Raw genomic sequence first — 15,551 nt, forward strand, 5'->3', positions numbered from 1 at the left:
GTCTTGAAATGTTTTCTTATTTGTTAGACTGTGACATTTAGTCTAATATTTATTGAGTCACTACTATGGTAATGTTCTGTGTACTTCACTTCTACAAATTTACTTCCTTGTTCTCAACAATCCTATGAGACAGGTGATTTTAGTATCATTTGCTTTCAGATAAGGAAACTGAGTCCCAGAGGGATTTAGTAACTTGTCCAAGTTGCATAGCTAGCAAGTAGAACTGTGATCAGGCCTAGAGTTTGAGTTGAGCCTGTGTTTTAACTATGGCTTAAACTGTGTCATCACTTAGGTTTGTATTTTTCTTAATTTTGAAATCTTTCTTCATATCGAGATCAAGTAATATGTAGATTTGTTCAGTTTTGGTTGGGTCATTTTTTTTGCTTCGTAGTTTTCATGACTGCTTTTACCTGTGTGACTAACTTACTTGCGTGCTTTGGGCTGACCCCTTGGGATGGCATTGCTGGTCTTACAGGAGCCATACAGACGGTCGGGTAATGGGGTTTCCGATGATCTCTCCAGTGAGGAGGATGGTGAAGCTCGGACACAGATGATACTGTTACGTAGGAGTGTGGAAGGGGCTTCAAGTGACAATGGTTGTGAAGTTAAGAATAGAAAATCTATTCTTTCAAGGCACCTAAACTCTCAGGTAACTTTTATTTTAGCCTTTAAAAATACAGGAGTTAATTCCTAAACTAAGGAATAGTAACAAGGTAGTTACCATATTTTCTTGTTATTTGTTGATTTGATTTTTGGCAGGTAAAGAAACCTGCTACGCGGTGGTCTCATATAGTACGGGATTCAGATAGTCTGGCTGAATCAGAATTTGAATCTGCAGCCTTCAGCCAGGTAAAGCATTCTTTTGTGAGACCATTGTTCCATGTGTATTCTTGAGTACTTTACGCATTCCTTTTTTCTTGGTTGCCCTAAGGTAGTGTGTGTATTTGCCTACCTTTCCTTTCTATTTATTTATCTAGCAGCTTTTAGATGACTACTCACCCCACTAAAAAGAGAATGAACTCTTTTTCATTCGAAAGTGTCATAGATGACGTTTACAAAGAGGTTAGTCAATCCCTAAATGTAGGTTACTTAATACTCACTTGGAAACAGAGTTTTATCATAAGTGGGGTTGGCACTGCTGAAGAGACTTCTGAGGAGGGATCTCTGAAAGACAGGAGCAGTAGAAACTCCCATTGTGAGTTTCTATATATATATGCCAAATATGGGCATATATGACTGTGCCCATTCAGAGGCGAGCCAGCGGATGGGGTGCGACTTGTGTTTTGTTCCATTGATAAGGCAGTTGGGGTCGTGGAGAAGCTTTGATCCTTAGGTTTGTACTGCAGCCACACTGCCCTGACTGTGCTCTTCCGTCCCTGGTTATTCTATAGCATAATGGGCCTGGTCCTGGACACAAGCAGCTCTCCAGTCAAGCTCCCAGCATGGAGAGGAGAGGACACTCCAGGTGTCCAATGCTGGGCAGGTCCTCTATGTGAACTTCTAGGAGTCACTCCCATCCCAGACACCTGAGCTGAACAATCCCATGACTTGGGAATGACTTCTTAGAGAGAGTGCTTTTAAAGTCCTGCTTGCTAGCGGCGTCAGGGTTTAACATTTGAATATTGAAATGTGTTATTATTTGAAGTCTTGAGAACAAATGAGAACATAATGATCAATGTATAAAAGCTGACTAGCCTGGCCATCAATAACTTGTTTCAATTTTATTTCACATAAAGCTGTTTTTAGAGATATGAAAAAAATGTATGTATTTTTTCCTGTAAAGGGTTCTAGATCTGGTGTGAGTGGTGGCTCTCGAAGCCTTAACTTGTCAAGAAGAGATTCAGAAAGCACCCGCCATGACTCCGAGACAGAGGATATGTTATGGGATGACTTGCTACATGGCCCCGAGTGCCGGTCATCTGTCACCAGTGATAGTGAGGGGGCCCATGTGAATACCGTTCACTCAGGGACCAAACGCGATCCCAAAGAAGATGTTTTTCAGCAGGTGTGTAAAAGTGATGATCATAATAGCTGATACTGATGTTTGCCATGTGTCAGGTACTGTCACTTCTCATTTAACTTCCAGTGATGTTAGCCAACATGTATTGTTGTCCTCAATTTGGAGATGAAGAAATTGAGCACAGCTTGTAATTGATGATGGGATGAGAACTTAAAGAGAATAGTCTAGAGCTGCCTTGACCTAAATTTTTCTTCCTAATACTTTTTCTCATTATTTTCCTTAGAGTGATCTTTAATGTTCATTTTATATGAGCGGGGTTCTTTGGTAGATCTGCCTTATATTTTCATAAGCATAAAATGCCATTGCTTGCTCCTCTAATGCATTAGTCAAGTGATATTGTTAGTTTCATGTTTCAGTATCATAACCAGATAGCCTAGAATTGGAGATTCCTTAGGAGGTATTTTAACCTTTTAACCAATGTATGCATTCATTCTACATTTGTAGATTTTTTTTTTTTAACCATCTGTCATGTGGTAAAAGTAGTTCCTACTTGCTAGGAGTATTGTGAACTAGCTGTTGAAATAATACAAAGTGTTGACACAGTACCTGGCAAGAGTAAGCACCCAGTAATTGTTAACGCTGCTATTAGTGGCTCATCAGTCAGTCAGTGAGCTTCTACTTAACATGTCTGGAGCTGGAAGACAGTGGTGTCCTGAGACGGCTTGTGCCACTGCTGGATGGACTGACCATTTAGGAAAGGGTTCTCATATCAATGGTTCCAGGCTGGGGATGTGACTCAGTGGCAGAGCGCTTACCTAATGTGAGCAAGGCCTGGATTCAATCCTTACCAGTACAATAAAAAAGAACCTAATGTTAGCCTTTTGGATGATAGGTTTTTATTCTTTAGCCTAAATAGTTCCATATTGCTTTATAAATAGTAGTGGGTAATGGACATATATTTAATTATTGAATTTTCTTGATTCTGAGATATCATTGATTTAGGTTACACATATTCATGAAAATAAAAAAAAGTCACTTCATGACAGGTGCCTATGGCTCATGCCAGTAATCCTAGCTACTCAGAAGGCAGATACTAGGAGGATTGCAGTTAAAGGCCAGCCCCAGTAAATAGTTTGTGAGACCCTATCTCGAAAAAAAACCCTCACAAAAAAGGGCTGGTGGAGTGGCTCAGGTGGTGGACTACCTGCCTAGCAAGGGTGTAAGGCTCTGAGCTCAAACCCCAGTGTGTACACACACACACACACACACACACACACACACACAATCACTTCATTAAATATACAAAAAATAAAAAAACTAGCGAGAAACAATATACATTTTCTTATTAAAGTTTTGTGCCACTTTCTCCAATTTTGCTATCAAAGTTTATCTTGGGTAGTTGTACATAGCGACATGATACGCTGACTTCCTTGGCACTTCCGGATTTACAGTGTAGTTTTAAGGCACATCTAAAGTAGTTGTGCAAGGTAAACTGATCATGTCAAATGGACTCATTATCTCCAACCCCTGTCTCAGCCTGTTTCTCTTGTGATTCTCCATGTTTCTGGGTGCCATCACTCATCACCCAAAGCAGAAATCTTAGAGTCATTCTTGCCCCCACTGTTTCCACTCTTCATATCTGAGTATCTGCATCTGTGTCTTCACTGTCCACTCGCTCGGTGCACACCTTCATCATCTCTCATCACTGTCATCTGGTTCATTATAGCTGCTGCCCCCCTTTCATTTTCCTCACATAGCCACAGTGACACTTCTAAAATTCAAATCTGACAATACCACTTTCCTTAAAACCCTTTTCTCTTCCTTCTAGGTTATTTGTTCTGTTCCTTTACTTGTTGTAACAATTTCACCTCTGACCATTCCCCCCCTGCTTTTTACATGGGGTGCTTTAGCCCGCCTCTTTCTGTTGTGATGTGTATTGGCCCCCTGTGTCTGCTGGGGAAGAACCTTTTCTCTAATCCCCATGCTTTGGCTCACTCCTTTTTGGTTTTCATGCGGGTCTTGGCTGGAATAATACTCTTCCTTTGGGAAACCTTTCCCTTGCAAAGCAGTCTTTCCTTGCCATGCTGTCTAGTAACTTTATTTAATTCTACTCCTTCAGAAGTCTGTAAGCTCCGTCATAGCAAGGAAACATGTACTTTGCTTTTTGACAAAAGGGTCTGACTGTCTAGATCAGGCTGGCCTTGAAATCATGATCCTCCTGCCTCAGCCTCCTGAATGCTGACATTACAGGCGTGCTCCACCACACCTGGCAAACATCCATCTTGTTCTCCGTTGTCCCACAGTGCATGTTACACAGTAGGTACTTAGCACGTATTTGTTGGATGAGATGATCAGTGAATAAAATGGACAGATGTCCCCCGTGAGCATTCTGCTGAGCACTGGGTATGCCCTTTTTAAAAACTGACACTAATGATTAAGCTGCAGAAGTGGCTGAGGGTGTGGCTCAAGTGGTAGAACACTTTCTTAGCAAGCTTGAGACCCTGGGTTCAATCCCCAGTACCACACACACCAAAAAACCCTCCCAAAGGACTATATAATTAAATGTTAATTTCAGTCTGATACAGACTGAAAGGGTTTTTAATTTCAGAGAAAGACAAAATACTGAGACTCATGGCTTTTACGAGAACCGTGATGCTGAAATGGAACCTGGAGAATGAGAAATTCTCTGGCAGAGGAGGATGTGGGCTGTTTGCATTGTGACAGTCATCTTGTGCTCTTGAACCCCTGTGATCTTCTGTGCCTTGGTTGGGTCAGGGAGGACCTAACTGCTCAGCTGTTTGTAGGGTCCATGAGGCCTTCAGCACCTCTCCCGCTTTACCTCTGCCACTCGTGTGTAGCGTCCTGGCCCTCGAGATGCCTTCTTGCTTAGCGCCCTGCGGTTCACTGCACTCAGCTGCACTGCCGAGGGGAGGGCGTCCTTGGAGGCCATGCAGTCCCGCCTCCTCTCTCCAGATGGTTCTTTTAGAAAGAAAAGAACCAGAATTCAGCATCGAGGCAGTGGATGCTACAGTGATTGTGAGGCTGAACACTGGGGGATGCAGTCTGGGAGCTTGACAAAGGGAAAGAAAAAGCTATGGAGGAAAGGAGGAATGGGTGGAAACAGGTTTAAATTTCTCTTCCCAGAACCATTTATTCTGGCTTCAGAACTCAAGTCCGGCCTCTGACCGAGTAAGTGCAATCATCTGGGAAGGAAATGAGTGCAAAAAGATGGACATGTCTGTGCTGGAGATCAGTGGTGTCATCATGAGCAGGGTAAGAGGGATAAGTCCCAGACTTTTCAGAGATCAGAATCTGCTTCGTAAGAATCTGCCTAGTGATTAGAGCAACATGGCTCTGCTTTTAAAATACAAATGCAGATTTTAAACTTTGTACTCAGACTTCACTTGGTAGTATTTTTTAAAAAATTGTTATATATGGTCTCTGTTAGCACCATCAGTCGGTCAGTATGTGCTACAGATATTCCTCTTCTCATTGAGGGCAATTCATGGTTAAGTCTTGAGTCTGGGTACATCCCCTCCCGCCCTTTGGTGCTGAAATAAAGGCCTCTGGCATGCTTAGCCTCAACCCCAGTCCAGATTTGTATATCATTTATTTGTACTTCCTTTAAAATGTGATTCTCGGTAGTATGATAGATTCTTTTTGTCACTCACTTCACTGTGCAGTACTGATGGAGACTCTGCGTCACTTCCCAGGTTAATGCCTGTCAGCAGGGAGTGGGTTACCAGATGCTCGGCAATGCCGTCACCGTCGGCTTAGCGCTTTTCCCTTTCCTGTATCGACTCTTCCGTGAGAAGACCCTTGACCAACTGAAGTCCATTTCAGCCGAGGAGATCCTGACTCTCTTTTGTGGGGCACCGCCTGTTACACCTGTTATTATTTTGTCTATAATTAACTTTTTTGAAAGATTGTGTCTTACATGGATGTTTTTTTTCATGATGTGTGTGGCAGAGAGAACATATAAACAGGTATGTGGACAAATAAGCAAACTTTCTTACCTTTGTTTTTGCATATTATATTCCATCGAGTTGTTTATGTTCTCTTGATTTTGGTACTTGTGGGTTAGTGTTTGTGTTATTGACTATTTACAAATTACATGTTATAATCCGCAGACTGAGTGGCTCAGCTGGCAGTGCGGCATTTGCACCTCAGTGCACATGTAGATTCCCAAAGCAGTACTTCTTGTGGTCATACAAGTACTAAATTTGTTGAAATTTGATGAGTTATGGATTGAGGACTTAATGTAGTGATGGTATGCACAAGAAATGTGATTGTAAATACAAATACAGTTTGGGCTGGGCACCGTGGCTCATACTTGTAATCCTAGCTATCTGGGAGGCAGAGATCAGGAGGGTCACAGTTGGAGGGCAGCCCAAGAAAAAGTTCATGAGTTCATGGCTGGGTGTTGTGCCATACACCTGTCATCCCAGCTATGGAGGAAGTGTAAATAGGAGGACTAAGGTCCAGGCTGGCTCAAGCTTAAAAAAAGCGAGACCCTATTCAAAAAATACCTGAAGCAGAAAGGGCTTGGGGTGTGGCTCAAGTGGTAGAGTACCTGCGTGGCAAGCACAAGGTCCTGAGTTCAAACCTCAGTACTGCTAAAAAAAAAGAAATACAATTTGGGAATAAGCCAAAATCTTGTACAAGTATTGGAGTTGTTCAGGGTTCACAAAAAGTTTCCAAAGAATATTCCTTGCAAATGTCAAAAATATACTGTGTTTTGGAGAAGTACATTATTGTATAGCGTGCCCTGGAAGCAGCGGGGTAACGAGTTACTGAGGAGGGCTTCACTGCCTGTTCTTAGTGATCACTGGCAACAATTCATTCTTTTTTATTTTTTAAACACTTTATATATTCTGGGAATATTGTTGACAATTATATAAATATACACCCAAAGACATGTATGAACATTTTGTTTTGTGATTTTTTTTTTTAACCTCCTTTAGAGATTTTTATTTGCAAAACTCTTCAGCCATATTACTTCTGCCAGGAAAGCTAGGAAATATGAAATACCTCATTTCAGACTTAAAAAGGTGGAGAACATTAAAATATGGCTGTCACTGCGTTCCTATCTGAAGGTGAGTTTTATTTGGTTAACAGCAGGAACTGTGCAAGAATCTGCACTTGCCTGCCTTGCAAGCAAGAGGCCTTGAGTTCAAACCCCAGTACCACTGTAAAAACCCCAGACAAACAAACTCAAGACCATACAGAGAGCAGTCCACTGACGTCTGGGCAGCTGTTACTTAGCGGCCAGCTGTTGGGCAGGTTGTATCAGTGGCCGACAGATTTGCTGGACATCAAGGTAGATGTGATCTATCCATAGAGCGGGTAGGGGTAAGTAAATAAAGGCTTAGAAAGGGAAAAGAAAATTAAAATTTCCTGGGGCAGAGTGATAAATTAAATATTGCATCTCTCTCTCTGACTTCGGGAAATATCCTTGCTGGAAATATCAGTCACACTCTTAATTTTGAGAGACACAGATTTCAGTGCTTCAAGTGGATGATACCCCAAATAAGTTAAAATCGTATGTTGGAAACTTCTTGTAAACATTTATTTTCACATGAATGTAATAAAATTCTGCATGTTACTGATGCTGTTGCTGCCTCTGACAGTAATCTAAAACATTAATGTATGTCTCCCGCCACAGAGACGAGGTCCGCAGCGTTCAGTTGATGTGGTTGTATCTTCAGTCTTCTTATTGACGCTTTCGATTGCTTTCATCTGTTGTGCCCAGGTAAAAGCTTCGTATCTGTTTTAATGAAAAGCAGAAATGCCATTATAGGGTTCACTTTCCATTTTAGATCAGGTCACTGTACGTTGAAGTATATAAGAAATGTGTCTGTATTTCTTTTGAATACTTGTTAGTTTTTCTAACATTTTGAAATGGAAATAGAGGTAATTTTGAAGTTAAAATTCTTAAGATCTTTCTAATTTAATTTTAGTTGGTAATTTTTAACTGAAAATAAAGCTATCATACTCTGATAGTTGAGAACAGTGATTTTCTAACTACATTATCCCTTCTACATTTATTATAATGTAAGGTAGGCCTTTGTCATTCCTTTTGTTCATTTTTATTACTCTGTGACATGATGTATTATTTTATCTATTGGGTTATAATCTGTTACTATATGTGTTTTGATGTGTAAATTGTCCCATATTTGGCCAGTGGAGTCCGTTGAAGGCCCTTGCTGTGTCCTTTGGCAGGTGCTTTTGTTGTCTTTTTAAGCACTTTTTTTCTTTCTGCATTACAGGAAGTTACAGGCTTCCTTTGTACTTTTCCTTCAGTGAGTTTTAACTTAATTCTCTTGTGGTCAAGAGAACATACGACTGTTTTCTGTACTTTGAAATAGGTGGAAACTTCTTTTATAATCCAGCATATGTTTAGTTTTATTACGCCTTCCACCAGTACTTTGGAAGGAATTTGAGTTCTGTCATTGTTGAGAGCAATGTTCTATATATTAAAAAAAAAAAACCCAGGTTTTTCAGTTGCATTGATCAAGCTGTCTTATTCATTCTTTGGTTTGCTTTTTGCGTTTGGTAGAAGTATGTTTATGTCAACAATGATTATGGATTCGTCTTTTATTTCTGTCAATTCGCTTTATGTATTTTTTTAAAATTCCTTGTTTTGTGACAGGGTCTTGTCCAGACTAGTCTTGAATGTGTAATCCTCCTGCCTGTGCTTCCTGAGGGCTGGGATTGCAGATTTCAGGTGTGCGCCACCATGCCTGCCTTGCTTTATTTGTTTTGAGGCTGCTTATCTGGGTACATTCAGACTAAGGATTGTTATTGGTCTCTTGGTGGATGGCCTTTTATATCCTTTATAGTTCTTTTTCCCTAAGTCCAGTATCCAGTTCAGAATCAGATTGCATTTGGATATTATGTTTTGTTAGTGTCTTTTAATCTGGAAAAGTGTTAGGCTTTTTCTTTTTTCTTTTGTGACCTTATAAAATGTGTCTATTTCTAATGCTTCTGCATGTTTTGATATTAGTTTAACTGCATTATCTGTCTTTAGAGTATTTTTGCATTTGTATCTTTGTTTGCATAGGTAGGTTTGTCTCTTACAGTCAGAATGTTCTGTTTGGTTATTATCTTTTAATCCAGTGCTACAGTCTTAAGTGTTTTGGTCTGGCTCATTTAAACTTAACATAATTACTACAGCTACAAACATTATTTGCTTTGTTTGGTCTACCTGTTGATTTTCCCTGTTCTCTCTTCTTGTCATGTTTTTATTAATAAATACTGTAATTCTTTCCATTGACCTCTACATTCTTTTACTATTGCGTTAGTAGTAACCTCAGAGGTTAATTTATTAAGGTGTAATAAAATGATTGATAAGTATAGCCTAACCAGATGATTAATTTACAGTTTTCTTGATAATGCTAGGATCTTAGAACACTTTCTCTCATTTACTCTTTCATTTTCTGTTATTTTTATCCATTATGTAAATTATATATATATATATTTAAAATCTAAAAGATGTGATTGTTTTATATAGTCAACTATTCTTTTCTATTTGTCCCTATATATTTATCCTGTCCATTGCTTTTCATTATTTCATTTCTGTTTCTCTGGATTATTTTCCTCCTCTCTGGATAACTTCTTTAGTATTTATTTTAGTGCCAATCTGCTGGTGATGAATTCTCTTTAGGATTCTGTTGTATTTTGATTTCCATATTTTGTGTTGAGAAGTCAGTTGTTAGTCTTATTGTTGGTCTTTTAAAAATAACCTTTTTTCATCCATGTTTTGATGAATTTCATTGTGGCATTTTTGTAAATGTATATAATGTACTTTTGATCATCCTTCACACCGCCCTACCTCCCAGTGTCTGGTTTTTCTTAAGATTCTCTTTGGTTTTATTGCAGCTTGGCCATGATTTTGCATATTTGGTATCTGTTACGCAACAAATTGTATCAGTTCTCTGAACAGTTACACCTTTCTTCCTCCTAGTTAGAGCTAATTGACAGCAGTGAACCTGATCCAGACTGAGATAATTGTTCACTGTTTTGGAAATTAGAGCTAAGAACCTGAGATGTCAGTGATGGATTTGGGAGAAGAAAGGTCAGGAGAGGGTCAGGGGGCCAGAGGGTGCTGTGACAAGCCCAACCTGACTTAAGCCAAAGTTAAAGTGGAAGCAGGAAATAGGAGTCTTGTAAGGCAGTGGAATTGTTCAAGAGGAATGGAGCTGGGAGAGAGATGTGAGGCAGCTGCATGGTGGCTGCCCTCCTGCTTCTCAGAAGGCCTGAACTTGGTTTCTGTGAGAGTTCTCTCTATGTTTTTCAGTGAATTACCTTGCTTGAGTAAATCTCTTTACTCTTAAGTCAAATTTTAAAAGCAACAAAAACTTTTCTCAGAAAACTTGACATGTAGTGGGCACTCAATGAATGATAGCTGCTCCTGCTGTTATTACTTGGATCCTATCATGGACTAAAGAACCGATCTCAAGCTTTTCTGGTTATAGCAGGGGTGGGCTGCATTACTTTACGAGCTCATTGGACACCATGCACAGTTAATGCTTTAAACACCGCTCATCATACACTGGAGAGTGGACAGTGGTGATGCAGGTGGCTGGGAATGCAGTTTTCCTGTTACATATTACATCGTGTCTGTTACTTCTAGACCTTTGCTTCTAGGACATTTAGATACATAAGGGCTAATAAATAGATACGCTTTAGGAGCATTAAAACTCTTCTGCTTTGAGTATTAAAACATGAGATTCTTGAAAATGTTTTAAAATCGTTGAAGTAATTATATGATTTTAAGACATTAAAATCTGAATTTTTCTTGGGTCCTTTGATAGGTTCTACAAGGACATAAAACTTTCTTGAATGATGCGTACAACTGGGAGTTTTTGATCTGGGAGACAGCTTTGCTACTTTTCTTACTGCGCCTGGCCTCCCTGGGGTCTGAGACCAATAAGAAATACAGCAATGTTTCAATCTTACTTACAGAACAGGTATTGATGGGTCTGTCAGTGGTTAGAGGTGGTAATATTTATGCTAAGGATTCAGAGTTCAGTCACTATCTAGCTGTCACTTTCTAGGTATGTGACTTCACATGTCACTTTGCTGCTCTGTATTTGCTTACTCCTTAGAAAGTGGGTATAACATCTTCCTCACCTGCTCCAGAATTATAAGAATTAAGATCTAATGAATGGAAAATACTTTGTATACTGAAGGGTATTTTTATTGTATTAATTGTGGCTGAGTGTTCAAGCCTGTAATCCTAGCTACTTGAGAGGTGGAGATTGGGAGGATATCAGTTCCAGGCCAGCCCAGGCATAAAGTGAGACCCTCCCCTCCCACCCAGTCTCAACCAATGGCTGGGCTTGGTGGTATGCACTGTCATCCTTAGCCATGTGGGGAAGAAGAAATAGGAGGATTGTGGTTCAGGCCAGCCTGGGTGCAAAGTCAAACCTTATCTCAAAAAAATAAGTATAGGCAAAGACTTCCTTAATAGAACTCCAGCAGCCCAGCAACTAAGAGAAAGGATGACTACATGGGACTTCATAAAATTAAAAAGCTTCTGCACAACAAAAGAAATGGTCTGTAAGTGGGAGAAAATATTTGCCAGCTACACATCAGACAAAGGACTGATAACCAGAATATACAGGGAACTTAAAAAACTAAACTCTCCCAAAATCAATGAACCAATAAAGAAATGGGCAAGTGAACTAAACAGAGCTTTCTCAAAAGAAGAAATTCAAATGGCCAAAAAACACATGAAAAAAATGCTCACCATCTCTAGCAATAAAGGAAATGCAAATTAAAACCACACTAAGATTCCACCTCACCCCTGTTAGAATAGCCATCATCAGCAACACCACCAACAACAGGTGTTGGCGAGGATGCGGGGAAAAAGGAACCCTCTTACGCTGTTGGTGGGAATGTAAACTAGTACAACCACTCTGGAAAAAAATTTGGAGGCTACTTAAAAAGCTAGACATTGATCTACCATTTGATCCAGCAATACCACTCTTGGGGATATACCCAAAAGACTGTGACACAGGTTACTCCAGAGGCACCTGCACACCCATGTTTATTGCGGCACTATTCACAATAGCCAAGTTACGGAAACAGCCAAGATGCCCCACCACTGACGAATGGATCAAGAAAATGTGGTATTTATACACGATGGAATTTTATGCAACCATGAAGAAGAATGAAATGTTATCATTCGCTGGTAAATGGATGGAACTGGAGAACATCATTCTGAGTGAGGTCAGCCAGGCTCAGAAGACCAAAAATCATATGTTCTCCCTCATATGCGGACTTTAGATCTAGGGCAAATGCAGCAATGTGGTTGGACTTGGATCACAAGACAAGGGGAAAGCACATACGGGAGATGCAGGAATAGGTAGAAAATCCAAAACATGAAAGCGTTTGATGTCCCCACTCCAGAGGAACTAATACAGAAACCTTAAAACAACAGAGGTTATTATGATCAGGGTATCGGGAACCAATGTAAAGATCAGTTAGAGTTGAATCAACATGGGTCGTAACACATGGGTACATGAAAGCAATAGTAGGAATTTCTCTGTATAGCTACTCTTAACTAGCAAAAATGCTTTGTCTTCCTTATTACGCGTATGTCTTTTCTTCAACAAAATTAGTGATAAGGGCAGAATGGGACCTGCCTGGAGCTGAGTGGGGGGGAACTGTGTGGGGGGCAGGGTAGAGAAATTACCCACACAATGTATGCACATGTAAATAAATGAGCAACAACAAAAAAATAACCACTGCAAAAGGGCTGGTGGAGTGGCTCAAGTGGTAGAGTGCCTGCTATCAACCACAGACCCTGAGTTCAACCCCCAGTACCACAAAAAAGGGCAGGGGAAGTTTCACTGTGCTGTTTCCATACATGCATATGTGTTTTGATCAAATTCACTCCCTCTGTTGCTAAATGATTTCTTTTTTAATTTTGATTTTTTTGAAGGGGCAGGAGATTGAACTCAGGACCTCATGCTTGGCTAGGCAGGCACTCTACCACTTGAGCTACTCTGCTAGCCCTTTTTTTTTGTTGGTTATTTTTGAGATAGGGTCTCACTTTATACCCAGGTTGGCCTGGAGTGAAGTCTTCCAATTTGTGCTTCCCGGCGTAGTTGTGATGACAGGCATGTGCCACTTTGTCCAGCCATTGGATGAGATGGGGTCTCTTGAATTTTTTTTTTTCAGTGGGCCGAGCCTGGGGCTGGCCTTGAACCTGATCTCAGTAGAATTGAAGGCTTGAGCTACTACGCTCAGCCTATTTTTCTTTCTCTCGTTCTTTTCTTTTTTTGTCCATGGAATCATAATGGAGAATTCACCCTGTGAGGTGGAAAGGAATTAGTAAATTAAAAGCAACTATTTTCTTAACTTTCCACAAATCTTAACAGGGATGCTAGATTTTTTGGGGAATTTACATGGCGATCATGTTATATTGCATTATTGAAATTTTAAATTGTTGTGATATTTAAATTGCTTCATCATTTTCATTGTGTTTTTCTTTGCCATAGGGAGACTGATTAGGGATCTGGCTAGGTTATATTGCATATATTCTAGCTGCTAGAAATTCAAAATTGAAAACATGACCCTCAAAATCTGCCAGATTTTATGTAGTATGTGTTTGTACATACATGTATATTTATATATGCATACATGTTTTTTGTACCTTAATCTCTATTCTTTCCCTTAGATTAATTTGTATCTTAAGATGGAAAAAAAGCCAAATAAGAAAGAACAGCTCACTCTAGTAAACAATGTATTAAAGCTGTCCACCAAGTTGTTAAAAGTAAGTAATATCTTATGATACATTTTTACTGTAGTTCAAAATAAGTCATCTTCTCTGAGAAAATACCAAGATAGATGATTCCTTAGCCAGGCAGGAAGCCCCAGAGAAGGCCCTGGAGCCCAGGCTTCAGGGGTCAGGGCACTGGTCAGCTGGAACCAAGGGCTCAGAGCTCCTGGAGGCAAGGCTGAGGACAGTGTGGCTCCATCTCTTAGTTGGGCCGCCTGGTCAAAAGCAGGAGGAGCATGTTCCTGGAGGAGATCTGCCTCCTCTCCCTGCCTATCAACAAATCAGAGATCATTGGCTTCTCCCTGGTGACATCCCTTAAGACAAGATTTTGCCCACATAAAAGCAGAATTGGCTGGCCAGCAGATGAGGTTTGCTGCCATCAGGTACTTTAGCCATGTTGGTCTGAGCGTTACTGTTCCAGGGAAGTAGCCAACACCACCGAGGGGCTGCCAACATGGTTAAGCTAACTGTCACCCCATGTGGCGTGGCCGCTGGAGGAACAGATAGGCCTCATGCTGTCTGCAAGGTGGCTATTGGTATCTTCATCCCTGCTCTGTGCCACTAGCTTGGTCCAGGAAGCTGCTCCAGGGCTGGTGTTGACAGCTATACCCTGGCTGTGGACTGGACTGCTTCTCTTTGCAGCTTCACCAAGGCCACCTGTGATGCTGTCTCTCAGACTACAGTTATCCTACCCTGACTTCTGGAAAGAGATATGGTCAGCTCCCAGAAATTCACTGACCAAAGCCAGAAGACCCACCCATCTCTGTGCAAAGAGTCTGCACTACAGTTGTTAGTACCACATCGTACTTTTATATAAAAAAGATAAGGTGAAATAAGCTTGCTTCTCATTAATTAAATCAATGTTTTACTTTTTAGAAAAGCCCTTCCTAACAGGTAAGTACCAGGCTATGCAGATCCAAAATACCAACCCAGTGGTTTTGGGTTAATAACTATGTAAGAAAAACACGAGCAGTCTTACTACAGTTCTGATGATTGCTGACACCTGTCACATTTTTGAGATTACTTTTGAAAAAATTATAAATAACATACTGCTTCAACTTATCTTAAAAAGCTTAGGCCATGGAAAAGTAGGTATATACCTTACAGATTTTTTCAAGGTAGCTCTTGAGTATTAAGCAGTCATTCTCCCCCGAGACTTAAAAAGCAGCGTGAAGTACTGATAGCTACTGGAAAAGCACACGTCTCATCTCAGTTCTTTGTGTTTTTGTAGGAGCTGGACACACCGTTCAGACTCTATGGACTGACAATGAATCCCTTAATCTACAATATCACAAGAGTAGTTATCCTTTCTGCTGTCTCAGGAGTTATAAGTGATCTTCTAGGATTTAATATAAGAGTAAGTATGAGTGACTACCACTCCATACTATCGTGTGTTAAAAATCATTGTGTATAATAATCTGTGTTCTTTGTACTGTGTGTAGCATGGAAATAACTTGAGGTAAAGAAATAGACATTTTGCTTGGTGGGCCACAGGCTTCTCAGTTTAGCTCTCCTCATTTTACACATGTAAACTTGAACTCTTGAATGAACAAAAAGTGAAGTTTAAATTTCATGTCAGTTTAATAGCGTGGACTGGGTAAAGGTCTTACTCTGATCTTGGGAAGTATTCAGAGGTAGAGTGAGAATCAATAATACATGAACTGCACTGTATCATTTTTGATGTTTTTTTCTGTGATCGACGGTTGTGATTACCAGAGGTGATGTATTTTCCTCTTAGGTAAAGGGTTCTTGGTTCTTAGTCATGTGAGTGTACCTCTAAATCCTGTTTGTCTTAGGACT

The 15,551-nt window shown here is 40.3% G+C and overlaps 1 protein-coding gene across 6 annotated transcripts in view; it reads left to right on the forward strand.

The window, feature by feature from the left end:
* Positions 1-15,551, forward strand: part of Phtf1 (putative homeodomain transcription factor 1) — a 39,208-nt gene that overhangs the window by 19,015 nt on the left and 4,642 nt on the right. For 3 of the 6 annotated variants that reach the window (XR_002212551.2, XM_020166354.2, XM_074050719.1), the window contains 10 exons: positions 476-649; positions 760-849; positions 1,784-2,005; positions 5,105-5,233; positions 5,674-5,946; positions 6,925-7,056; positions 7,626-7,712; positions 10,777-10,932; positions 13,650-13,745; positions 14,983-15,108. Coding sequence is in view for 5 of the 6 variants with exons in the window: in XM_020166354.2 (XP_020021943.2) it covers positions 476-649; positions 760-849; positions 1,784-2,005; positions 5,105-5,233; positions 5,674-5,946; positions 6,925-7,056; positions 7,626-7,712; positions 10,777-10,932; positions 13,650-13,745; positions 14,983-15,108 (1,485 nt within the window). In the remaining variant the exon portion in view is untranslated. The remainder of the gene's footprint in view (positions 1-475; positions 650-759; positions 850-1,783; positions 2,006-5,104; positions 5,234-5,673; positions 5,947-6,924; positions 7,057-7,625; positions 7,713-10,776; positions 10,933-13,649; positions 13,746-14,982; positions 15,109-15,551) is intronic. The other 3 variants (XM_074050721.1, XM_074050720.1, XM_074050722.1) reach the window with 3 other exon arrangements.

This window comes from Castor canadensis, chromosome 12 (genome assembly GCF_047511655.1).
Source record: "Castor canadensis chromosome 12, mCasCan1.hap1v2, whole genome shotgun sequence".
Taxonomy (NCBI): domain Eukaryota; kingdom Metazoa; phylum Chordata; class Mammalia; order Rodentia; family Castoridae; genus Castor; species Castor canadensis.